Below are 26,295 nucleotides of genomic sequence, written 5' to 3'. Positions count from 1 at the left end.
AACACACCCTCTATGGAGTCAGCAGGAGCATTGGCGGCACCCAAGTCACTGGAGGATCGGATCAGCAACCAAGACACCATGATCCGGCAACTTGGGGCCGCCATGAACGAGGTGTCCAACACGCTGCGCCGGTTGGTTACTGGAGAGGTGCCCACGCCTTCGCACACCATTCCATCACCAACGGCCAGTCCTCCTCTCTCAGCACCGGAACCCAGTGGCATTCGGCTCTCGCTCCCGAGGGCATATGACGGTTCTGCAGCCGGGTGTCAGGGGTTCCTCCTGCAGGTGGAACTCTACCTGGCTACCATACACCCAGCGCCCTCGGGATACGAGAGCGTATCCGCCCTCATCTCCTGTCTATCCGGCAAGGCTTTGGAGTGGGCCAACGCCGAATGGAGGGGAATAGACGCCGCTACCATCACCTACGCGGAGTTCTCCCGCCGCTTCAGGGCTGTCTTCGATCACCCACCTGAAGGGAAGGCGGCGGGGGAGCGTCTGTTCCACCTCCGACAGGGGAAGAGGAGCGCACAGGAGTTCGCGCTGGAGTTCCGGACGCTAGCGGCGGATGCGGGGTGGAATGAGAGGGCCCTCATCGACCATTACCGGTGTAGCCTACGAGAGGACGTTCGTCGTGAGCTGGCCTGCAGGGACACCAACCTATCCTTCGACCAGTTGGTGGACATCTCCATCCGTCTCGACACCCTGCTGGCTACCCGCGGACGTCCCGAGTGGGGGTCGTCCATTCCACCCTCCAGCACCTCCGAGCCGATTCCCATGGAGCTCGGGGGTGCTGGCGCTAGAGAGAGGAGGAGAGAGAACCCGAGGGAGGCCACCCCCTGCACCAACTGTGGCCGTGGAGGACACACCGCGGCCAGGTGCTGGGGAGGGTCTCCTGGGAGAGGAGACAACAGGTCACGCACTGGGGAGTCATTTCAGGTGAGTAGGCGCCCCACTTACCCAGAGCTCTCTGTTGGTCACATGAGTATTCCTGTGAGATTTCCACAGGTGGCACCTCATTCCCAGCATAAGGCGCTAGTAGATTCAGGCGCAGCTGGGAATTTTATTGATCGGGCATTTTGTTTTAGGTTAGGAATTCCCCTTCGGCCGGTAGAAAACCCCTTTCCTGTCCACGCCTTAGACAGCCGGCCGTTGGGGTCGGGGCTGATCAGAGAGGTCACAGCACCACTTAAGATGACAACGCAGGGGGGTCATGAGGAGATCATTCAGTTTTATCTGATTGACTCTCCTGCGTACCCCGTGGTGTTGGGGCTTCCCTGGTTAAGCGCCCATGATCCTACCATTGCGTGGCAACAGAGGGCTCTTATGGAGTGGTCTGCCCAGTGTGTAGGGAAATGTCTAGGTGTTTCCTTAGGGGCGACCTCGGTAGAGAGTCCGAACCAAGTGCCCGCAATGCGCATTCCCCCCGAGTATGAGGACTTAGCTCTTGTGTTCAGCAAAACGAGGGCAGCACGGCTACCGCCTCATAGACGGGGGGACTGTGCGATAAATCTCCAAACAGGAGCGGCTCTTCAGCGGAGCCGTGTGTATCCCTTGTCTCAAGAGGAGACAGCGGCTATGGAGACTTACATAGCCGAGTCCTTGGCACAGGGATACATACGGTCCTCCACTTCCCCGGTTTCCTCAAGTTTCTTCTTTGTGAAGAAGAAGGACGGGGGTTTGCGCCCGTGTATTGATTACCGTAGTCTCAATCAGATCACGGTTAAGTACAGTTACCCTCTTCCACTGATTGCGACTATGACGGAGTCATTACGCGGAGCGCAGTTCTTCACAAAGTTGGATCTCAGGAGCGCGTACAATCTGGTGCGCATTAGGGAGGGGGATGAATGGAAAACAGCATTTAGCACCACCTCAGGTCATTACGAGTATCTCGTCATGCCATACGGGCTAATGAATGCTCTTCAGTCTTCCAATCCTTTGTTGACGAGATTTTCCGGGACATGCATGGGCAGGGTGTGGTAGTGTACATCGACGACATCCTAGTGTACTCTTCTACACGTGCCGAGCATGTAGCCCTGGTGCGCCGAGTGTTGAGAAGACTGTTGGAGCATGACTTGTATGTCAAGGCAGAGAAATGCCTGTTCTTCCAGGAGTCCGTCTCCTTTTTGGGTTATCGGTTGTCCGCGTCTGGTGTGGAGATAGAGGTAGACCGTGTGTCGGCCGTGCGTAATTGGCAAACTCCAACCACTGTAAAAGAGGTGCAGCAGTTCTTGGGTTTTGCTAATTACTACCGGAGGTTTATCCGGGGTTTTGGACAGGTTGCAGCTCCCATTACGTCCCTGCTAAAGGGGGGTCCGGTTCGTTTGCAGTGGTCAGCTGAGGCGGACAGGGCATTTGTCAAACTGAAGAACCTGTTCACCTCGGCCCCGGTGCTGGCGCATCCGGATCCCTCTTTACCATTCCAAGTAGAGGTAGACGCGTCCGAGTCCGGCATTGGGGCAGTCCTGTCGCAACGGTCCGGCACGCCACCTAAGCTCCGCCCCTGTGCGTTCTACTCTAAGAAGCTCAGCTCGGCGGAGCGTAATTATGACGTTGGGGACAGGGAGCTGTTAGCTGTAGTCCAGGCCCTAAAGGTGTGGAGGCATTGGCTTGAGGGGGCTCAACACCCTTTCCTCATTCTGACTGATCACCATAACCTGGAGTACATCCGGGCAGCTAGGAGATTGAATCCTCGTCAGGCTAGGTGGAACATGTTCCTAACCCGGTTTGTTTTTAAGATCACATACATCCCAGGGTCCCAGAACGGTAAGGCAGACGCCCTGTCCCGGCGGTATGACACAGAGGAGAGGTCCATTGAGCCTACTTCCATACTGCCGGAGTCTTGTCTGGTGGCTCCGGTGGTGTGGGAGGTCGATGCGGAAATCGAGCGGGCACTGCGTACCGACCCTACTCCCCCTGAGTGTCCTGTGGGGCGTACGTACGTTCCGCTCGAGGTTCGTGATCGTCTGATTTATTGGGCTCATACATCACCCTCCTCTGGACATCCAGATATTGGCCGGACAGTGCACTGCCTTAGCGTGAAATACTGGTGGCCAACGTTAGCTAGGGATGTGAGGGTTTATGTCTCCTCCTGCTCGGTGTGCGCCCAGTGTAAGGCGCCTAGACATTTGCCCAGGGGTAAGTTACATCCCCTGCCCGTTCCACAACGACCATGGTCCCACCTCTCGGTGGATTTTGTGACCGACCTACCCCCTTCCCAGGGGAATACCACCATTTTGGTCGTTGTGGATCGGTTTTCCAAGGCCTGTCGTCTCCTCCCAATGCCGGGTCTCCCTACTGCCCTACAGACCGCCGAGGCCCTATTTACCCACGTGTTCCGGCACTATGGGGTCCCCGAGGATATTGTGTCTGACCGAGGTCCCCAGTTCACCTCCAGAGTCTGGGGGGCGTTCATGGAACGCTTTGGGGTCTCGGTGAGCCTTACCTCGGGGTACCACCCAGAGAGCAATGGGCAGGTGGAACGAGTCAACCAGGATGTGTGTAGGTTTCTAAGGTCCTATTGCCGGGACCGGCCGGAGGAGTGGTCTAGGTATATCCCCTGGGCAGAGATGGCCCAGAACTCTCTCCACCACTCCTCCACCAATTTAACACCTTTCCAGTGTATTTTAGGATATCAGCCGGTCCTGGCACCGTGGCATGAGAGCCAGATCGAGGCCCCTGCGGTGGACGATTGGATTCGGCGCTCGGAGGAGACGTGGGACGCTTCCCATGTCCATCTGCAGCGGGCCATCCGTCAACAAAAGGCGAGCGCCGATCGCCACCGCAGTGAGGGACCGGTGTACGCACCGGGAGATCGAGTCTGGCTCTCGACTCGAAACCTGCCCCTCCGCCTGCCCTGCCGGAAGCTGGGTCGGCAGTTTGTGGGGCCCTTCAAAGTCCTGAGAAGATTGAACGAGGTGTGTTACAGGTTACAACTGCCTATAGAGTACAAAAATATTAACCCCTCGTTCCATGTGTCTCTTCTCAGGCCGGTGGTAGCTGGCCCACTCCAAGAAGATGAGATAGGAGAGACCCCTCCGCCCCCTTTGGACATCGAGGGGGCCCCGGCGTACAGGGTCCGGACCATCTTGGACTCGAGGCGCCGGATGAGTGGTCTCCAGTATCTCGTGGAGTGGGAGGGGTACGGTCCGGAGGAACGGTGCTGGGTGCCTAGGAGGGACATCCTCGATCCATCCCTCCTGACTGAGTTCCACCGTGGGCATCCCACGCGCCCGGGTCCGCGTCCTCCTGGCCGTCCCCGAGGCCGGGGTCGACGCACGGCTGGAGCCGCGCGTCAAGGGGGGGTACTGTCACGGTTTCGGCCGAGACTGCTCCTCCTCCTGGTTCGGGCAGGCTTCGGCGTTCGCCGTCCCCGGAGTACTAGCTGCCACCGTTGAATGTTTCGTGGTGTGATTGCTTTGGTCTGTCTTGCACACCTGTGTCTGTTTGTGTTCTGATTACGTGTCCTATAAGTTCCCTGTTTTGTATTGGTTAGATTGTGTGTTGTTTTCGCCTGTCCGTTGTGCTGCGTGTTTTTTATCTGTTTGTTGTTTTTATGCATAGTTGCGTATTGCTTGCCTCTGTTGTTTTTGAGGCCGTTTATTTTGTATCTGTGCCTTTTGATACATTAGTAAACTTTTGTTGGACTAAGCTTCGGTGTCCTGCGCCTGACTTCCACACCACATACACCTCAGCCTTGACAATACTATAGTAATTAATGTAGTGTTTTTGCGGATTGTAGTATACTGTAGTATTTACTGTAGTGTTTTTGCGGACTGTACTATACTGTAGTATTTACTGTAGTGTTTTTGCAGACTGTAGTATTTACTGTTGTGTTTTTGCGGAAATTACTGTAGTACAGTGCCTTCAGAAAGTATTCACACCCCTTGACTTTTTACACATTTTGTTGTGTTACAGCCTGTATTTAAAATGTATTTTGTGTCACTGGCCTACACACAATACTCCATAATGTAAAACCGGAATTATGTTTTAATACATTTTTACAAATTAATAAAAAGCTGAAATGTCTTGAGTCAATAAGTATTCAACCCCTTTGTTATGGCAAGCCTAAATAAGTTCAGGAATAAATATTTGCTTAACAAGTCACATAATGAGTTGCATGGACTCACTGTGTGCAATAATGTTTTTGTTTTGTTTTTCAATAATAGTGTTTAACAGGATTTCTGAATGACTACCTCATCTCTTTACCCCACACATACAATTATCTGTATGGTCCCTCAGCCGGGCAGTGAATTTCAAACACAGATTCAACCACAAAGACCAGGGAGGTTTTCAAATGCCTCGCAAAGAAGGACACCTATTGGTAGATGGGTAAAAATGAAAATATAATAATAATAAGCCATTTAGCAGACGCTTTTATCCAAAGCGACTTACAGTCATGCGTGCATACATTTTTGTGTATGGGTGGTCCCAGGGATCGAACCCACTACCCTGGCATTACAAGCGCCGTGCTCTACCAGCTGAGCTATAGAGGACCCCTAAAATATCCCTTTGAGCATGGTGAATTTATTAATTACACTTTGGCTGGTGTATCAATACACCCAGTCACAACAAAGATACAGGTGTCCTTCCTAACTCAGTTGCCGGAGAGGAAGGAAACTGCTCAGGGATTTCACCATAAGGCCAAAGTTGACTTTAAAGTTTAATGGCTGTGATAGGAGAAAACTGAGAATGAATCAACAACATTGTAGTTACTAAAAATACTAACCTAAAATGACAGAGTGAAAAGAAGGAAGCATGTACAGAATACATCATGTTGCATCATGTTTGCAAAAAAGACACTTAAGTAAAACTGCAAAACAATGTGCAAAAAAATTAACTTTATATCTTGAATTTGAAGCATTATGTTTGGGCCAAATCCAACACATCACTGAGTACCACTTTTCATATTTTCAAGCATGGAGGTGGCTGCATCATGTTATGGGTACGCTTGTCATCGGCAAGGACTAGGGATTTGTTTTGGGATAAAAAATAAACGGAATAGAGCTAAGCAAAGGCAAAGTCCTAGAGGAAAACCTGGTTCAGTGTGCTTTCCAACAGACACTGCGAGCCACATTTCACCTTTCAGCAGGTCAATAACCTAAAACACAAGGCCAGATCTACACTGGAGTTGCTTACCAAGACAACATTGAAAGTTCCTGAGTGGCCTAGTTGCAGTTTTGACTTAAATCTGCTTGAAAATCTATGCAAGACTTGAAAATGGCTGTCTAGCAATGATCAACAACCAACTTGACAGAGATTGAAGAATTTTTAAAAAGAATGTGCAAATATTGTACAATCCAGGTGTGCAATGCTCTTGGAGACTTAACCAGAAATGTAATCAAGATATATTAGTGTTTTCTTTTTCATATTTTATAAATGTTAGAATTTTTCTTCTACTTTGGCATTAGAGTATTTTGTGTAGATCGTTGCAAAAAAAATCTAAATTATATCCATTTGAATTCCACTTTTTAACACAACAAAATTTGGAAAAGGTCAAGGTGTGTGAATACTTTCTGAAGGCACAGTATTTATTACAGTGTTTTCGTTTTATTATCTTTGACATAGAAGAGTGGCTTTCTCCTTCAGGAAACCTGCTGGAGAAATACTCAAAGAGCGCAATTGCCATAACCTGTAGGTAGCTAAGGCTGGGGTCTGAACGGATAGTTCAGAGCTTCTGCTCTTTTCAATAACCTGTAGGGAACACAATATATGGTCTATACTTTATACTAGCTACCAGCCAGCAAAACCATAAGACTCAGGTGCCTTTGCTACAAAGGAAGAAGCAATGCGACCCAATACACATCCGACAAGTCTCGTGTATTTAAATCAACGGCGTTTAGCCTAAAGACAAATAGTTCAAATAGTATCTGACATCTTTCAAATAGTTTAGCTGTCCTTGAAAAATCTTTAAAATCCTTTATCTGTGCTTGACTGAGCTTGCCTGGCACAATGGAACCAATTTAGTAGTCTCAAAAGTGCACATGGCAGGCGCAAGCAAACACACATACAGTACCAGTAAAAAGTTTGGACACACCTACTCATTCCAGGTTTTTTCTTTATATTTACTATTTTCTACATTGTAGAATAATAGTGAAGACATCAAAACTATGAAATAACACATATGGAATCATGTAGTAACCAAAAAAGTGTTAAACATATCAAAATATATTTTATATTTGAGATTCTTCAAAGTAGCCACCCTTTGCCTTGATGACAGCTTTGCACACTCTTGGCATTTTCTCAACCATCTTCATGAGGTAGTCACCTGGAATGCATTTCAATTAACAGGTGTGCCTCGTTAAATTTGTGGAATTTATTTCCTTCTTAATGCGTTTGACCCAATCATAAGACCAAGTCCATATTATGGCAAGAACAGCTCAAATAAGCAAAGAAAAACGGCAGTCCATCATTACTTTAAGACATGAAGGTGAGTCAATATGGACAATTTCAACTGCAGTCGCAAAAACCATCAAGCGCTATGATGAAACTGGCTCTCATGAGGTCCGCCACAGGAAAGGAAGACCCAGAGTTACCTCTGGTGCAGAGGATAAGTTCATTAGAGTTACCAGCCTCAGAAATTGCCTCAGAATCTGGTTTGCGCTTAGTGGGACTATCATTTGTTTTTCAACAGGACAATGACCAAACATACCTCCAGGCTGTGTAAGGGCTATTTGACCAAGAAGGAGAGTGATGGAGTGCTGCATCAGATGACCTGGCCTCCACAATCACCCGACCTCAACCCAATTGAGATGGTTTGGAATGAGTCGGACCGCAGAGTGAAGGAAAAGCAGCCAACACGTGCTCAGCATATGTGGGTACTCCTTCAAGACTGTTGGAAAAGCATTCCAGGTGAAGCTGGTTGAGAGAATGCTAAGCGTGTGCAAACCTGTCATCAAGGCAAAGGGTGGCTACTTTGAAGAAACTAAAATCTAAAATACATTTTGATTTGTTTAACACTTTTTTGGTTACTACATGATTTCATATGTGTTATTTCATAGTTTTGACGTCTTCACTATTATTCTACAATGTAGAAAATAGTACAAATGTAAAACCCTTGAATGAGTAGGTGTGTCCAAACTTTTGAGTGGAACTACCTGGAGGAAACGGAGGATAACAACTACATAGAGCACAAAGAGAAAGAGCGGAACTAAACCAATGTTAAGTCCATTCTCCCATCCGGTTGAATGACTTTGAAAAGCCGGAGGGATTTAGCTGGCTAAACTATCTGAAAGATTTCAAATACTATTTGCACTATTTGTCTTTAGGCTACCGTTGACACCGTTGATTTAAATACATGAGAGTTGTATACACACATGACTGAAAGTCGCTTTGGATAAAAGCGTTTGCTAAATACCATAGATTATTATTTTATTATTATTATTAGCTGGCGATAGCCTTTGGCTTGGACCAAAGTAGAATCTACAGTACAGTACTACATATGGTTCAGGCTCTCAGGCTCAGCCCTCGCCTCTACACGACACTTCCTCCAAAGGAATGCATGAATGACAAAAGCATTTGGGTGAATAGCCGCCCTCACAGCAGGTATTTGACTTGAAGAAAATGCCTGCAGTGCAAGAGTCGCTTGGCTGCAATGTGACAAGAAAGGGGGGCCTTTGTGGCTAATACATTTTTTACATTTTAGTCATTTAGCAGATGCTCTTATCCAGAGCAACTTACAGTTAGTGAGTACATACATTTTTCATACTGGCCCCCCGTGGGAAGCGAACCCACAACCCAGGCGTTGCAAGCGCCATGCTCTACCAACTGAGCTACAGGAGGCCCTAAATAATAGCTATCAGAATCTGGTTTAAAGTCCTCCAGGGATTGAAAAGCGAGGAAGCCCTTCTCTTTGGTTCGGTTATGGTCTCAGACATCAAGCTAAAGCCGCCTGGAGGCATTACCAATATCACTTTAAGAGACGGTTTCCATGTACGCTGTAAAGTTATCTTTGAGAACGCTTTCCTGAGAGGTATGAACAGGAACAGCATCTTGGTTACATCATACAGACGCCTGGGATCATAATTATCAGTTGAGGGGAAAAACAAGCAGACAGAGAGAGAGAGAGACAGAGAGAGAGAGAGAGAGAGAGAGAGAGAGAGAGAGAGAGAGAGAGAGAGAGAGAGAGAGAGAGAGAGAGAGAGAGAACCAGTCTTGCCTCCTGTCCAACTTTCCAGATGTGTTAGTCTAATAATGGCATTCGTGGATATATCCTTAACATTCCCACTGAAAAAATGCGTACTTGGGTCATTCTACGAAAAGAGTGCCTTTTGCGTCCCTTTGATATTTTAAGCAGAAATCGTCCACCAATATTGCATTTTAAAAGCCTTTTATATTAAATAAGGTGCACTTTAATATACACTGAGTGTACAAAACATTAAGAACCTCGTCTTTCCATGATATAGACTGACCAGGTGAATCCAGGTGAAAGCTATGATCCCTTATTGATGTCACTTTTTAAATACACTTAAATCAGTGTAGATGAAGGGGAGGAGACAGGTTAAAGCATTGAGACAATTGAGACATCGATTGTGTATGTGTACCATTCAGAGGGTGAATGGGCAACACAAAAAATGTAAGTGTCTTTGAACGGGGTATGGTAGTAGGTGCCAGGCGCACCGGTTTGTGTCAAGAACTGCAACACTGCTGGGTTTTTCACGCTCAAAAGTTTACCATGTGTATCAAGAATATATAATAAGCCATTTAGCAGACGCTTTTATCCAAAGCTACTTACAGTCATGCGTGCATACATTTTATTTTATTTTTTTGTGTATGGGTGGTCCCGGGGATCGAACCCACTACCTTGGCGTTACAAGCGCCGTGCTCTACCAGCTGAGCTACAGAGGACCACCACTCAGAATGGTCTACCACTCAAAGGACATCCAGCAAACTTGACACAACTGTGGGAAGCATTGGAGTCAACATGGGCCAGCATCCCTGTGGAACACTTACGACAGCTTTTAGAGTCCATGCCCTGACGAATTGAGGCTGTTAGGAGGACAAAAAGGAGGGGTGCAACTCAATATTTGGAAGGTGTTCTTAATGTTTTGTACACTCAGTGTACAGTATGAACTGTATGTTACAGAACTGTCCTTTTTTTCTAAAGATAACATTATATAGTTCGTCAGAAGTTCACGGAGTTAGAGAATCAACACTGATCATCTCAATGCACTTTAACACCCAGAATATAACAAGTCTCAAATCACCTAAATATATTTGTTTCTTCCTGAACAAACACACTAATGGATAAACACAGTCTTCTCCCACTCCTACAGAGCACTGAAAGTATTCAACTCCCCAACCCCCCACTCACACACATCCACCCCTCTGCCAACCTCTAAACATTCTCTCCCGGAGGTGTGTGTGTGTGTGTGTGTGTCGGGGGCAATATTAAAGACAGCTGCTGGGACTGCTGGAAAGGCACTGACTACAGCAACACAGCCTCGACCTGCGGATCAGAGGAGGGGGAGAGGGAAAGAGGGAAGAAACAGAGGGAGAGAGGGAGCGAAGGTTGGAGGGAGGGGTGGCTCTCAGCATCTGCTGAAGCTCTACAGACCGCGATTGAGAGTGAAGGGGAAATCCCACATGCACAACGGGTGTGGGAGCAGAGTTTGGTGGGAGGAAAGCAGACTTTAGAACTCGTTGCTTAAGCTTCCAGATGATGACACGCAACAGACCGTGACTGTGAAGGGCAGCAGGAAAACGTCATTCTGATTTATCTTAAACAAACTCACACCAGTGACCATACAACATTTGCAACAGTTTTACTTCTTCCGTCTGCAGTCGTGCATTGAAATATTCTGGGCTTTTTGTGGGGGGTTTAGAAGGAAATTCCATCAAAACTGTACAGAAAAAACATGCAATGCATGATTCCATTGTAATCCCAAAAAAATAAATATATACACTGCTCAAAAAAATTAAGGGAACACTTAAACAACACATCCTAGATCTGAATGAATGAAATAATCTTATTAAATACTTTTTTCTTTACATAGTTGAATGTGCTGACAACAAAATCACACAAAAATGATCAATGGAAATCAAATGTATCAACCCATGGAGGTCTGGATTTGGAGTCACCCTCAAAATTAAAGTGGAAAACCACACTACAGGCTGATCCAACTTTGATGTAATGTCCTTAAAACAAATCAAAATGAGGCTCAGTAGTGTGTGTGGCCTCCACGTGCCTGTATGACCTCCATACAACGCCTGGGCATGCTCCTGATGAGGTGGTGGATGGTCTCCTGAGGGATCTCCTCCCAGACCTGGACTAAAGCATCCGCCAACTCCTGGACAGTCTGTGGTGAAACGTGACGTTGGTGGATGGAGCGAGACATGATGTCCCAGATGTGCTCAATTGGATTTAGGTCTGGGGAACGGGCGGGCCAGTCCATAGCATCAATGCCTTCCTCTTGCAGGAACTGCTGACACACTCCAGCCACATGAGGTCTAGCATTGTCTTGCATTAGGAGGAACCCAGGGCCAACCACACCAGCATATGGTCTCACAAGGGGTCTGAGGATCTCATCTCGGTACCTAATGGCAGTCAGGCTACCTCTGGCGAGCACATGGAGGCTGTACGGACCCCCAAAGAAATGCCACCCCACACCATGACTGACCCACCGCCAAACCGGTCATGCTGGAGGATGTTGCAGGCAGCAGAACATTCTCCACGGCGTCTCCAGACTCTGTCACGTCTGTCACATGTGCTCAGTGTGAACCTGCTTTCATCTGTGAAGAGCACAGGGCGCCAGTGGCGAATTTGCCAATCTTGGTGTTCTCTGGCAAATGCCAAACGTCCTGCACGGTGTTGGGCTGTAAGCACATTCCCCACCTGTGGATGTCGGGCCCTCATACCACCCTCATGGAGTCTGTTTCTGACCATTTGAGCAGACACATGCACATTTGTGGCCTGCTGGAGGTCATTTTGCAGGGCTCTGGCAGTGCTCCTCCTGCTCCTCCTTGCACAAAGGCGGAGGTAGCGGTCCTGCTGCTGGGTTGTTGCCCTCCTACGGCCTCCTCCAAGTCTCCTGATGTACTGGCCTGTCTCCTGGTGGCGCCTCCATTTTCTGAACACTACGCTGACAGACACAGCAAACCTTCTTGCCACAGCTCGCATTGATGTGCCATCCTGGATGAGCTGCACTACCTGAGCCACTTGTGTGGGTTGTAGACTCCGTCTCATGCTACCACTAGAGTGAAAGCACCGCCAGCATTCAAAAGTGACCAAAACATCAGCCAGGAAGCATAGGAACTGAGAAGTGGTCTGTGGTCACCACCTGCAGAACCACTTATTTATTGCGGGTGTCTTGCTAATTGCCTATAATTTCCACCTGTTGTCTATTCCATTTGCACAACAGCATGTGAAATGTATTGTCAATCAGTGTTGCTTCCTAAGTGGACAGTTTGATTTCACAGAAGTGTGATTGACTTGGAGTTACATTGTGTTGTTTAAGTGTTCCCTTTATTTTTTTGAGCAGTGTATATACACACACAGTGCCTTCGGAAAGTACCCCTTTACTTTTTCCACATTTTGTTACGTTACAGCATTATTCTGAAATGGATTTTAAAAAATGTTTCCCTCATCAATCTACACACAATACCCCATAATGACAAATATGAGACTCGAAATTGAGCTCAGGTGCATCCTGTTTCCATTGATCATCCTTGAGATGTTTCTACAACTTCATTGGAGTCCACCTGTGGTAAATTCAATTGATTGGATATGATTGGAAAGGCACACATGTCTATATAAGGTCCCATAGTTGACAGTGCATGTCAGAGCAAAAACCAAGACATGAGGTCAAAGGAATTGTCCGTAGAGCTCTGAGACAGGATTGTGTCAAGGCACAGATCTGGGGAAGTGTACCAAAAAATGTCTGCAGCATTGAAGGTCCCCAAGAACACAGTGGCCTCCATCATTCTTAAATGTAAGAAGTTTGGATCCACCAAGACTCTTCGTAGAGCTGGCTGCCCGGCCATACTGAGCAATCTGGGGAGAAGGGCCTTGGTCAGGGAGGTGACCAAGAACCCGATGGTCACTGACAGAGCTCTAGAGTTCCTGTGTGGAGATGGGAGAACATTCCAGAAGGACAACCATCTCTGCAGCACTCCACCAATCAGGCTTTTATGGTAGCGTGGCCAGACGAAAGCCACTCCTCAGTAAAATACACATGACAGCCCGCTTGGAGACTCTCAGGCCATGAGAAACAAGATTCTCTGGTCTGATGAAATCAAGATTGAACTCTTTGGCCTGAATGCCAAGCGTCACATCTGGAGGAAACCTGGCACCATCCTTACGGTGAAGCATGGTCGTGGCAGCATCATGCTGTGGAGATGTTTTTCAGCGGCAGGGACTGGGAGACTAGTCAGGATCGAGGGAAAGATGAACAGAGCAAAGTACAGAGAGATCCTTGATGAAAACCTGCTCCAGAGCTCTCAGGACCTCAGACTGGGGCAAAGGTTCACCTTCCAACAGAACAACAACCCTGAGCACACAGCCAAGACAATGCAGGATTGGCTTCGGGACAAGTCTCTGAATGTTCTTGAGTGGCCCAGCCAGACACCAGACTTGAACCCGATCGAACATCTCTGGAGAGACCTGAAAATAGCTGTGCAGCGACGCTCCCCATCCTACCTGACAGAGCTTGAGAGGATTTGCAAAGAATAATGTGAGAAACTCCCCAAATACAGGTGTGTCAAGCTTGTAGCAACATACCCAAGAAGGTGCTTCAACAAAGTTCTGAGTAAAGGGTCTGAATACTTATGTAAATGTGATATTTCCTTTTTTATATATATATATATACACACACACAAATGTCTAAAAACCTGTTTTTGCTTTGTCTTTATGGGGTATTGTGTGTAGATTGATGAGGGGGGAAAAAACAATTTAATCCATTTTAGACTAAGGCTGTAACGTAACAAAATGTGGAAAAAGTCAAGGGGTCTGAATACTTTCCGAATGCACTGTATATAACAGCTTCTGCTAAATGACTATAATGTAAATGTAAAATGAACAGTAAGACTTGATGAAAAACGTGATCAATGTGATTGTTCCCTTCCGCAATTCCATTTAAGTACAATGTAGCTCTGATTGCTTCTAGGCCTTGGGGTCGTTCTGCAATTAGTGGGTGGTATATTATCTGGCAATCTAGTTGGAAGGGGTTCAAGTAGCACTGGGAATATTACTAAACTACATTTTGACTCTAATTGTAAACATTTTTTATCTGAGCCAGACAGGATGTTGGGAGGGGTGGAAGTTGTTCTGGACACTTAAAAGCAGCCTTTTTTTCAGGAAACGTGTGGTTTGTATGGAAGATGTCGTTTTAGTGAATTTTATGTCAACAAAAGGAAAAGAGATAGATGTGGTGAGAAGTGAGAACAACAACAAGCGTGTTGGAATCTCGGTTTCCAAAAGAGGATATTTGCAAAGCACACCTCTATGTCAAAAGAAGAAAAATCTGTCTGAGCAGTTGAATGGTCTCAAAAGACAGAATGTTAACTGACTTAGCTATGTAATTGATTACCAAAAAAACTTGATATGCAGAGACAAATTCCCTACTAATATCCCTAAACAATGACAAACAATGCACAAAAAAAATCTGATTTAGGGTAGAGAAAAATAATCTTAAATCGAATCAAGTCAAGTCAATATGGTAAGCATCAGGATTGGCTATCAGTTGGAGTTGAGCTCGCACAGAGCATGAAACACACCGAGAATCTCACTGCTTATAGACTGCCGATAGGTACTTATCAAAGTGGGAGGACATTCCTTCTCTTGCTTGAACAAAAGCGGTACCTGCTGCGTGCTAACCCGGTAGCGACGAAGCAATGCTTGTCAGTGGCCAACAACTTGACTTCAAGCCAATCAGAGCGCACAAACCCCCACGTGGGTAGCCAACAAAAAAAATTGAATAAATATTTTCTCCTTACATCCACGAATGAGACAGTCACACTTCATATGCAATGTAGGCTATGGGATGGTAGCTAGCTAAGTGCATAGACACAATGCACACAACACTAAATACTTCCTCCAAGCTAGCTAACCACTGTAGCTAGTATTGACATTATAATAAAATCACAATGGATTAGCTAGTTTCCATGAAACAGCTGCCTGTGTTAGCCGTCGAGTTAGTGCAGTGTCCTTAGCTAGCTAGCTATGTTGTGCTAGCTAGCAAATATGCTAACGTTAGCTAGGTAGCTGAATATTTTGCCATGGGCTGTTACTGGCAGTATGGGATTATGGAGAGTAAATTAAATAGTTTCTTCATCATCTTGCTAGGTACTGTAGTTATCTAGCTGTGGCCATCTGGCTAGTATTTAGTTTAGTTTATTAGGATCCCCATTAGCTACTGCACACTCAGCAGCTACTCTTCCTGGGGTCCACATAAAATGTACAAATGCATGACAAAGTACAGAACAGTAATAAACAAGAACAACATACAGTAGTATCAACAAGGGCTTTCTACAAAATAGCAACATTAGCGCAGATAGCTTCGAATCTAGGCCATAAGCAATACACACGGATATGCATTGCCAAACAATGCTACTGCCACCGTCTGGTTTGGAGTATTTTAACAAGGCTGAGTGGCTGACGACTTCCAAGGTCTTTGCTGTGTGAACACGAAAGAGATTGACTGCCGACACTCTGTTCAGAGGTGCTAAGTACTGTCGGCAGGCAAACGTTTGACAATCATACCGGTGTGTCTGAGCTTTAAGGTCACTCTGGAGCCTCTTTGGAGATAAGTCACACAATAGGCCTGCTGTGTGGCGACCTCATCATTTCTCTGTGCCGTCTCTGTCTTTTGATCCGACAAAAGGTGGGTCACGTCACAGACAAAGCTGCTTTCTAATGGGGCACGGGGATGAGCTTGCCTGGGCCTTCTGGGGTTAATGTTTTGTCAATCTACAACAATGGGGATAAGTGCTTTTTAATGAACAGACAAGTTATTGTTAGGGTTAATTAACCCTTATACTGCACCGTCTGGGGTCCATAGCTAAAGGGGGAATTAATTTATAATGCAGTAGATACATCATACACAGATGTAGGTGAGAGCGAGAGAGAGAGAGAGAGAGAGAGAGAGAGAGAGAGAGAGAGAGAGAGAGAGAGAGACAACAGGGGAGACAATTGTCAATGTGACATCTTGGGCAACTTTCAGGTGCTTGGGATGATCTGAAACATTCTAAACTAAATACATATGTGGATCAATGAATGTATCATTCTCTATCAACCATCATCACATGATTTGTTGGTATGTGATATTCTACAGTATAAGGAGGCACAGAGCCAAGCCAGTGTTTATGAAGGTGGGCGTTGATAGCCTTATCAGTCACATAATGAATTTATTGACATTCCAAACCCTCCTAGCAACATTCCACATAGCCTTTCATCACCCCAAATCATGGGATTTGAGCAATTTATGCTAATTTGATTATCATCAAACAGTACTTTAATTTGTGAACAGATTTTGAATTATGTGATATGTGGCATATGCATGAGGTGGTAAACTAATTGAGAACATAGGATGTAATTGTTTTGTTAGCTACCTTTCATGGATAAAATAGCCTATCACAATGCATGCATAGGAAGGGGTTCTCAACAGTCAACATGCATGTGAATATCATAATTGATGGATGTGCATGTTTGGCATTGATATATTTGGCAGCTATTCTCGTGCATAATTAAGATACTATTTGCGCATGTGCATAAAACATAATTACTCACATAAACAGTGTCATATGCGCCATCGAAGAAGAACATTGACTGGTCCAAAATAAGTGCTTGAGTTTGGTCGGTACCCTGCTCCAACAGTTGGTCTCCAGCTTGCTCTCCGTAATCAAACATGTCGCGTTTGCTCAAACTGTTCACTGATAACGCAATGGCAAAAAGAGTTGCCCATTCTAACCAAAGTCGTTGATGAAGATCCATGTTTAAATACGTCTATGCCCAGAACTGTTATTAGTTTTGACCTATAGGCTTGGCTACCCAGTTTGCCAAAGCGGTTCCGATGCGGTGCACACCTCAGGTCGCACAATAGCGGAATGAATCGGCGGTAGCAAAAGCCCATATAAAGGGTGGGTGGAGTTGGAGGCGGAGAAATATGCATGAAACACTTACGCGGGGTTGCCTGCCTCAAATGCCGCTTTCCAGTCTTTACAATCATGCATCTGTCCCGACGGTTTAACCTTCTCGCTTCTAGATATGCTAGATAAATTAAACATGAAACATTTTATTTAAGTGCCTTTGCCTTTACTCGCAGTCTTTCACCAAACAAACTGAACCTTGTTCTTTCATGAATTGATAACCACATATTTAAGCAATTTATGAGTGATGATTTTGGGTGCAGAATTGCAGATCATTCTATATAAGAAATCATTCTGTAATGTTTGTCCAACAACATACTGGTGGTTAAAACGTTTGTAAATGTATAATTAACCAAGCTACAGCAACTAACGTTACAGCGGCAGGTAGCGTAGAGGTTAAGAGCGTTGGGCCGAAATATTGCTGTCGATGAGCCCTTGAGCAAGGCACTTAACCCTAATTGCTCCTGTAAGTCGCTCTGGATAAGAGATTCTGCTGAATGTTAAAATGTAAACAACAACGCTGTTGAGTAGAGCTTCATGCAAATATATTTAGCTGCTGAAAAGTGTTGCCTTTGTTCAACTTCAACCCACATTTTGTTCCAAGTTAAGTAACAGATTGTAAACAATTGCAAACGATTGCAAAATAACTATATAATATGTGTGCAACATAGAGTAGTGTTGCAATGGTAGGTCGCCATTTTCTTTTTCCAAACCAGATTAACTAGTTTAGCAAATTAATAACAAGGGAGAGAATAAAAATATAAACTACTTGAAACATATAGCCTATTGCTTGTAGTTGCCTTATTTTTTAACTTTATTTTTCATTTGAAGACACTGCCACCTGCTGACTTGTGTCTGAAATGTGATGTCAAAGAGAATTTAACAATCCATTTTTAATGGATGAGGAGGATTTCATAATCTCTTTTTTTGTGTGATATATTTTCTTTTTGATTTAAATGAAAGCTACATTTACCTGTTTTACAAATGTAGTCACTACATTCAGAGGTAGTATTGTACAACCCTATTGCTATCAGGGCCTGGTCAGTTTGATGTACAGTGCTCCTAGTCTTTACTGACAGACGTTAACTTTAACTCAAATGTAAATGGTGAATAAAAACAATTCACTGACTGATTGTTTGCTAATTAAAATATGTAATAAAATATTTATGTATGCACTCACTAACTGTACGTCGCTCTGGATAAGAGCATCTGCTAAATGACTAAAATGTAAAATGTAAAAATGTGTAGTTCCCACCGTAAAGCATGGAGGAGGAGGTGTTATGGTGTGGGGGTGCTTTGCTGGTGACACTGTCTCTGATTTATTTAGAATTCAAGGCACACTTAACCAGTATGGATAACACAACATTCTGCAGCGTTATGCCATCCCATCTGGTTTGGGCTTAGTGGGACTATCGTTTGTTTTTCAACAGGACAATGACCCAACACTCCTCCAGGCTGTGTAAGGGCTATTTTACAAAGAAGGAGACCTGGCCTCCACAATCCCCCGACCTCAACCCAATTGAGATGGTTTGGGATGAGTCGGACGGCAAAGTGAAGGAAAAGCAGCCAACAAGTGCTAAGCATATGTGGGAACTCCTTCAAGACTGTTGGAAAAGCATTCCAGGTGAAGCTGGTTGAGAGAATGCCAAGAGTGTGCAAAGCTGTCATCAAGGCAAAGGGTGGCTATATGAAGAATCTCAAATATAAAATATATTTTGATTAGTTTAACAATTTTCTGGTTACCACATGATTCCATATGTGTTATTTCATAGTTTTGATGTCTTCACTATTATTCTACAATGTAGAAAATAGTAAAAATAAAGAAAAGCCCTTGAATGTGTAGGTGTGTCCAAACTTTTGACTGGTACTGTACGTATCAGCAACCACAGCTAATGAAGTCACTGAACCCTTAACGAGTTGCAGTCTGTTTTGGAATGGGTGGCCAGTAGTAAACTGATCCTGAACATCTCTAAAACTAACAGCATTGAATTTGGTACAAATTATTCCTTAAGTTCAAGACCTCAGCTGAATCTGGTAATGAATTGTGTGGCTGTTGAACAAGTTGAGGAGATTAAATTAATTGGTGTTACCTTAGATTGTAAACAGTCATGGTTAAAACAAAACATATAGATTCAATGGTTGTAAAAATGGAGAGAGGTCTGTCCGTAATAAAGAGATGCTCTGCTTTTTTGACACCACACTCCACAAAGCAAGTCCTGCAGGCTCTACTTTTATCTTATCTTAATTATTGTCCAGTCATATGGTCAAGTGCTGCAAAGAAAGAGTGGCACGTCTTGCTCTTCATTGTAATCAGAGGGCTAATATTAAGTTGAGGAAAGACTGACTACGTCACATCTTGTTTTTATAAAAAACATTAATGTGTTGGAAATTCCTAATTGTTTGCATAGTCAACTTACACACAGCACTGACACACACACTTAACCCACCAGACATGCCATGTCATGTCTTTTCACAGTCCCCAGGTCCAGAACAAATTCAAGGAAATGTACAGTTTTATACAGAACCATGAGTGCATGGAACTCCCTTCCATCCTATTTGTCAAAAAAATAGTATTAAGTCCTGAATCAGGGCTGTAAACCTACTAGTCTCCCATAGGCAGACAGGTTACCTCCCACATTAACTGTTGCCCTAGATCTGGGATTTCCGAAACTAGGCTTACTGTAAACTTAGAGTCAGCAAATATCCCTCTGATAAACCTCTGCTGCCTAGTGTTCAAAACAAAGTCCACAATTTGTGTGGGTGACAACCGGCATCTTTAAATCAGCCAGCTTTAAATCGTGAAGTAGCCTAGCATACAGCATACACATTTCCTGAAGCCCAGTCGCCATGCTAGGGTCGGTGGTGTTGTTGTGGCTCTTTATCCTCCTTCTATTCTTCTTCATCAGGGTCCGCCGACCTAAAAACTTCCCACCAGGACCCCGTCCCCTGCCCATCCTCGGCAATCTGCTACAGCTGGATCCTGTCAACCCCCTCAAAGACCTGGAAAGGGTAAAGTGGGCTATACGTTGTAGGCTAGGGTTACATACTGACTAGACCGGGCGCCGTCGCACGCATGTTGATTTTGTACACCCACACCAGACACGATCAGGACACACAGGTTGAAATATCAAAACCAACTCTGAACCAACTATATTAATTTGGGGACAGGTTGAAAAGTATTAAACATTTATGGCAATTTAGCTAGCTAGCTTGCTGTTGATAGCTAATTTGTCCTGGGATATAAACATTGGGTTGTTATTTTACCTGAAATGCACATGGTCCTCTACCCTGACAATAAAGCCACTGATAAAGGGTAAACAGAGTTTGTTTCTAGTAATCTCTCCTCCTTCAGGCTTCTTCCTCTTCTTTGGATTTTATATGGCGGTTGGCAACCAACTTTAATGTGTTTACGCTTTTCGACCTGGTGTAGGTAGACAAAATCAACATGCGCACGCAGACGCACCTGCGCCCTGGTCTAGACAGCATGCAAGACCTACTCTCGCTCGACCTACTCTCGAGACCTGCTACGATAACCCTGCTGGAAATCACCTTTTTTTGGTGACGCTAATATTTTGGATAAAGCTTTCTACAAGCAACCCGTAATATAAGTCAACGGATTCCTATTATTCTGTATAGTAAATCCGAGACACTCCATTTAGTATGTATGATATGTTACGTTTCGTATGGTATGTATTATGGATGTCCATCACCCATTTCTTATGATATGTTACGAATTACAATTTGTATTATATGTCACGAATTTGCAAAATGTACAATATGTATTGAATTTGCCGCGCCCTCCCTGCGCGCACACACCACGTCTATTTCTATGGGCACAAGCACTGGTCATGACACAAACTGTTCACACCCTCTTGTTGGTGGAGAGAATTTTGCAGGTTTAAAGCTATTTTTCTTGCAATTCTATAAATTTTGCCATGGCTAATGTGTATTCATGTGATATTTGAGTGACAAAAAAATGACAACAACATCTATGGGTTAAAAACCTAAATAAAAAATGGTAGCTGACATGGGCTAGTTGATCTGATTTCTGACAAGTTATAAATAGCTCTCTAAGGTATGCAATGACTAACATGACAAGAGGAACTGATGATGCACTACCCAATTTCGAAATTGCACTACTATTACAACCTTCAAGAGTAAGTTTAAAGCCGGAGAGTTCTTTTAAAAAATAATTGGGGAACCACTGCCTTAAGTAACCATCTGTCTCATGTAACCATACCAAAGGTAACATATCATACTAATTTGAGTGTCTCGGATCTACATTTACTATGTTACGTCTAGTCTATGAGACCAGGCTGACTGTATGGGTATTAAGTGTGATGTAGGCTAAAGTTCTAGGACAATGAGCAGCAATAGTGGAATCAGTGGTTCGCCTTCAAAATAAAGGTCTCGCATTGAAACTGATGCAAACGGATACAAAGAGTGGAATCATGCTACAATTGGACTAGAAAATTCTCAAAAAGGTTGTAATGTCATAACACAATTTCAACAAAACACAATGTTTTATTAATTTGACAATAAACAGAAATAATGATATCATTTAGTGTAAAGTTTTGAAAGAATGAGTGAAAATTGTGGATAAGAACCACGCTTTCCATTATTTCTAAACCGAATTTTTTTATGGGATTTATAAACAAGGAAAAAATATTTAATAAAAAAAAGGGAAACACTTTATTATCCTGGGTAGAAATGGTGTAATTACACACTAACAACACTGTGTAGATATGTTGTGAATACGGTTGAGCTTTTTTGTTATTACACATAAGAATGGAAACCAGGGACACTGAGACTCAATGTTTAATATCAGAGTGCTATGCAACTTGTAAAGGGACAAAATAATAGTAGTCAGCCAAGAGTTACTCCTGTAACCACTCTAAAACTCAAGACTGAAAGCTTATCCATCAACCCTTGCGTTTTCTCCCAAGTGCCTGAATAACATTTCAAAATAAAAGTCCCACATTATATTCTCACAATAAATACTTACTGTCTCTCTCCTTCTGTGCTTCAGCTGAAGAGGCGCTATGGTAATGTGTTCAGTATATACATCGGCTCACGGCCTGCAGTGGTTCTGAATGGCCTAGAGGTGGTTCATGAGGCACTGGTGACACACGCAGCGGAATATGCTGGACGACCAACCCATCTTCTGATCAGCCACCTCTTCGAAGGCAAAGGTAGTAGGTTCTTGACCCCTTTTATAATATGTGGTATAATAATGGGTACTGTGTGTGTGCCAGTCGGCGGTATCTGAGCCCTGGTCTCCCACGGGAGAAACCAACATCTTAAGAATTAGCCCAATAGGAAATCCCCCCTTGGGCTGAGGGTGACACAATAGCAGGCATGAGACCGTGAGCCCAACCCATGTCCGCTCCGTGTGTGTTTGTATGTGTGTGTGCCGATCAGGGATCGTCATGGCCAATTATGGCTCCAGCTGGAGGGACCACCGGCGCTTTGCTCTGACCACGCTGAGGAACTTTGGCCTTGGCAAACACTCCATGGAAGAGCGCATCCTAGAGGAGGTGTCCCACATTTGCACTGAGCTGGAGAGCAGTGCTGGTACAGTCCCACACACACAACGTCCTAGTAATCATAGTCATCAACGTACATATTCATGTCATTATCGGCACTTAGTATTCACCCCAAAGATCCTCCAATACTGTATCAAATAATTACACTATTAACTATTAGTTGTAATAAACTTCCAAAACCACACATACTTGTCAGAAATAAGATACTCTCAGTAATACTCCCAGTATGACAATATTTACTATACTGTTTTAATATTAGGTATAAAGACTGTGGTGGTTGTTACTTTATCTATCCTGTCAGCTTGTTCAATTCAGTAGCTCTGTGATCGTCGTTCTTACCTTGTCTGTGTGTATTGCCTTGTGCTGTGATTGGTAGGCGGTTCGATGGACCCTCAGCACCTGTTCCATCTGGCTGCGTCTAACATCATCTGCTCCCTGATTTTCGGAGAGAGGTTTGAATACGACGACCCGGTCATCCTCACCCTCATCCAGAGGTTAGGGGAGTTGACCAAGGAAGCTCTCGGACCTTGGGCCATGGTACAGTCTAAGCCCTGTGCCACTCCATGCTTACTAAAAAAGGGTTCCAAAAGGGTTCTTTGGCTGTCCCCAGGTAGAACCCTTTTGGGTTCTAGGTAGAACCCTCTGGGGAAAGGGTTCTACACTGAACCCAAAAGTGTTCTTCAAAAGTGTTCTTCAAAGTGTTCTCCCATGGGGACAGCCAAAGAATCCTTTTAGGTACCAGATGGAACCTTTTTTTATAAGAGTGTACATGATCCTCACTGACCTCTCTGTGCTAGACATGACACACTGATCCACATTCCCCTCTGTTTTACATCCATTTCCTCCAATCTATCTTTTGTAGCTCTATGAAATCATATCGGTCTTGAGGCCCCTCCCTTTGCCCTTCAGGAACGTTTTCCACAAATTTAATCAAATGAAAGAACATATCAAGAAGGTTGTGACCAAGCACAAAAGTTCAAGGGTCGCAGGAGAGCCCAGAGACCTCCTTGACTGCTACCTGGACCAGATTGACAAGGTAGGAGAAGGTCATGAGCCTATCTCCTGTTTCTGTAGCATTAAGCAGCTTGATGTACAAGTACACCCCTGGATAGGACACTAGTCTGTTGCAGGGCTTTACCCTGAATCCATCTGCCAATCAGAGAGGCATCGGATCCCATTTTTAGAGTCTTTGGTATGACTTCCGTAAACAGGGCAAACATTTTCATTGGGCTGGTGGAAGAGGAGGAAGTACTTTACAGGATGGCGCAGGGTGGAATGCAGAATTTAATTCAGAGGCCTTTGGTGTGTGTGTGTGTGTGTCTGCGTGCATGTGTGTGTGTGTGTTTGCGTCCATGTGTGTGTGTGTGTGTGTGTGTCTGCGTGCATGTGTCTGTTTCAGACAGCTGATGGAGACTCCACATTTAATGACACTCAGATGGTGTCTCTACTACTTGATCTGTTCCTTGCTGGGACAGACACGACTTCCAACACCCTCCGCTCTGCCATGCTACACCTGATGACCAACCAACATGTACAGGGTGAGGAAATATACACACACTGGCATACATTTAATTCAATTTGATGGCGCTTGTAGACAATGTGTCCGCATTCACGGTAAACACTGCATATGTCGGCTCAATAGGACATTTGCTTTGAATATCAAACGATCTACAAACCTTTATTGGATTGAATCCCAGCCAAAGAGTGTATGTTTGTCCCAGATCACTGTCACCGAGAGATCACCGATGTTCTTGAGGGACGTGCAGACGCTTCGTTTGAGGACAGACATGCCATGCCGTATGTTCAAGCCACGATCCACGAGGCACAGCGCATGAGTGACACCATTCCTCTTAGCGTGTTCCATACTACCTGCAGCGACACGCAACTACATAGCTACCAGCTTCCCCAGGTGAGCATTACCATGACGACTGATATGCTGCCTGTTGGTGACCTTTGAACTATAAAGATCTCCTGGGCTAGAGTGGTCATTATGGGTGCTGTCTCAGTCTTTAGTGTACCTCTCCACCTCTCCTTCTCACCCTTAATCCCTCTCTCCCTCGTCTGTTCCAGGGCACGATGGTGATTCCTAACCTGTCTTCGGTGCTGCATGAAGAGGGCCAGTGGAAATTCCCTCACGAGTTCAACCCTGAGAACTTCCTCAACGAGGTCGGAGAGTTTGTGAAACCAGAAGCCTTTCTGCCATTCTCAGCAGGTGCCTTTTTGCAAAAGCATCAATATCTGAGGCTTATCAATGATACTATGTTGTACAGCGACAGGAGAATATGTTGACATAAAATACCTGGCTGCATGCACATGAAGGTATGAGTGAAATGTTGTTCTCATTGATAACCGTGTGTGTGTTCCCCAGGACCTCGTGTGTGTCTGGGGGAGGGGTTAGCGCGAATGGAGCTCTTCCTGGTTCTAGTGACATTGCTTCGGCGTTTCCGATTCGTCTGGCCTGAGGATGGAGGTGTCCCAGATTTCAGCCTCATCTTTGGTGGGACACAGTCTCAAAAGCCCTACCGCCTGGGAGTGCGCCTGAGGAGCAGTGAGAGAGGGTGAACTACCTACAGTCTCCACGAGAGCACTAGTTCTGTCAGACAGCTAGAGATCTTATTCTGTAATAATTCACCTTCATCTCAGTAAGTCATCAGATGACAAGTAGTTTTTCAACAATGTGTAACCCACCATTAATTGCCTTATAATCTGTGTCAGCTTCTGTAAGGATCAGATATTGGAATGCTCATTCACAAACTAGATCATTCAGTATGCTTGCATGTATTTTGTAATACATGTTACTGACAACTAATTGTATTTTCTTTTCAAGTGTTTGTAAGTAAAATAACAATTACTAAAAACGTGATTTTGATTCAAAATGTGGACCTCTGATTTTATGCCCTCCCATTCCCTTACCTGCATCTATAACTCTTATGTTTGAGGTCAAAACTCCTGCACCAAACAAAAAATGTAGATTAAGCTCTATATGAGCTGCAATGCTTAGCCTACTCACAAAAGTACTGCAGAAGCTATCTGCCTCCTAGATAGCATATGGTGAATTTAAAATAAAATAGTTTCTTACATTTTTACATTTTAGTCATTTAGCAGACGTTCTTATCCAGAGCGATTTACAGTTAGTGAGTGCATACATGTTTTTTTCATACTGGTCCCCCGTGGGAAACTAATAGTAATGTTAAATAGTAATGTTAAATAATACACTTTGGCTGTTAAGCGAATTATATTATATGACTGTTGCCTCCTGTTTAAGTTTATTGTGATGGTTTGTTTTTTATGATAATTGTTAGGTGGGGGTTGCTAGCTACAATGGTACAGTATCTTCAACCTAGCCTAGCTTTTAGCTAGCTGCTCTGCAGCGCAAGCTAGCTCGACTTGCAATAAAGTTAGAGAAACAAGTTGAGGAAAAGGTAACTTAACAAAATATGTTTTATTATCATTGAACAAAAATATAAACGCAACATGCAACAATTTCAACAATTTTACTGAGTTACTGTTCATTTAAGGAAGTCTTTCAATTGAAATAAATTAATTAGGCCCTAATCTATGGATTTCACAAGACTGGGAATACAGATATGCATCTGTTGGTCACAGACACCTTTAAAAAAAAGGTAGGGGCGTGGATCAGAAAACCAGTCAGTATCTGGTGTGACCACCA

At 44.5% G+C, this 26,295-nt stretch overlaps 2 protein-coding genes across 2 annotated transcripts in view; one reads left to right on the top strand and one right to left on the bottom strand.

Annotated features, from left to right (window-relative positions):
• The window catches only part of LOC311131120 (nidogen-1-like), a 67,862-nt gene extending 50,852 nt beyond the window's left edge, over window positions 1–17,010 (bottom strand). The window contains exon 1 of the mRNA XM_084163935.1: window positions 16,721–17,010. Coding sequence (XP_084020061.1) covers window positions 16,721–16,924 — 204 coding nt within the window. The 5' untranslated portion in view covers window positions 16,925–17,010. The remainder of the gene's footprint in view (window positions 1–16,720) is intronic.
• Window positions 17,011–19,719: 2,709 nt separating this feature from the next.
• On the top strand, window positions 19,720–25,488 carry LOC311130476 (cytochrome P450 2B4-like). The gene is made up of 9 exons (XM_084163213.1): window positions 19,720–20,088; window positions 22,109–22,271; window positions 22,501–22,653; window positions 23,002–23,162; window positions 23,488–23,661; window positions 24,025–24,163; window positions 24,347–24,534; window positions 24,696–24,837; window positions 24,994–25,488. The coding sequence occupies exons 1-9, from the start codon at window positions 19,927–19,929 to the stop codon at window positions 25,185–25,187; spliced, it is 1,476 nt and encodes a 491-aa protein (XP_084019339.1). The 5' UTR covers window positions 19,720–19,926; the 3' UTR covers window positions 25,188–25,488.
• The last annotated feature ends 807 nt before the right edge of the window (window positions 25,489–26,295 follow it).

The sequence above is a fragment of the Coregonus lavaretus genome (assembly GCF_964263955.1).
Source record: "Coregonus lavaretus genome assembly, chromosome: 6".
Taxonomy (NCBI): domain Eukaryota; kingdom Metazoa; phylum Chordata; class Actinopteri; order Salmoniformes; family Salmonidae; genus Coregonus; species Coregonus lavaretus.
This window is presented reverse-complemented; position numbering and strand designations above follow the sequence as displayed.

Excerpts from the sequence above, each read along its gene's own strand:
- LOC311130476 (XM_084163213.1), top strand. The coding sequence starts at position 19,927 with ATGCTAGGGTCGGTGGTGTTGTTGTGGCTCTTTATCCTCCTTCTATTC. Across the intron at positions 23,163-23,487 it reads CTCTCGGACCTTGGGCCATG|CTCTATGAAATCATATCGGT; the intron begins GTACAGTCTAAG and ends TATCTTTTGTAG. Across the intron at positions 24,164-24,346 it reads GACCAACCAACATGTACAGG|ATCACTGTCACCGAGAGATC; the intron begins GTGAGGAAATAT and ends TGTTTGTCCCAG.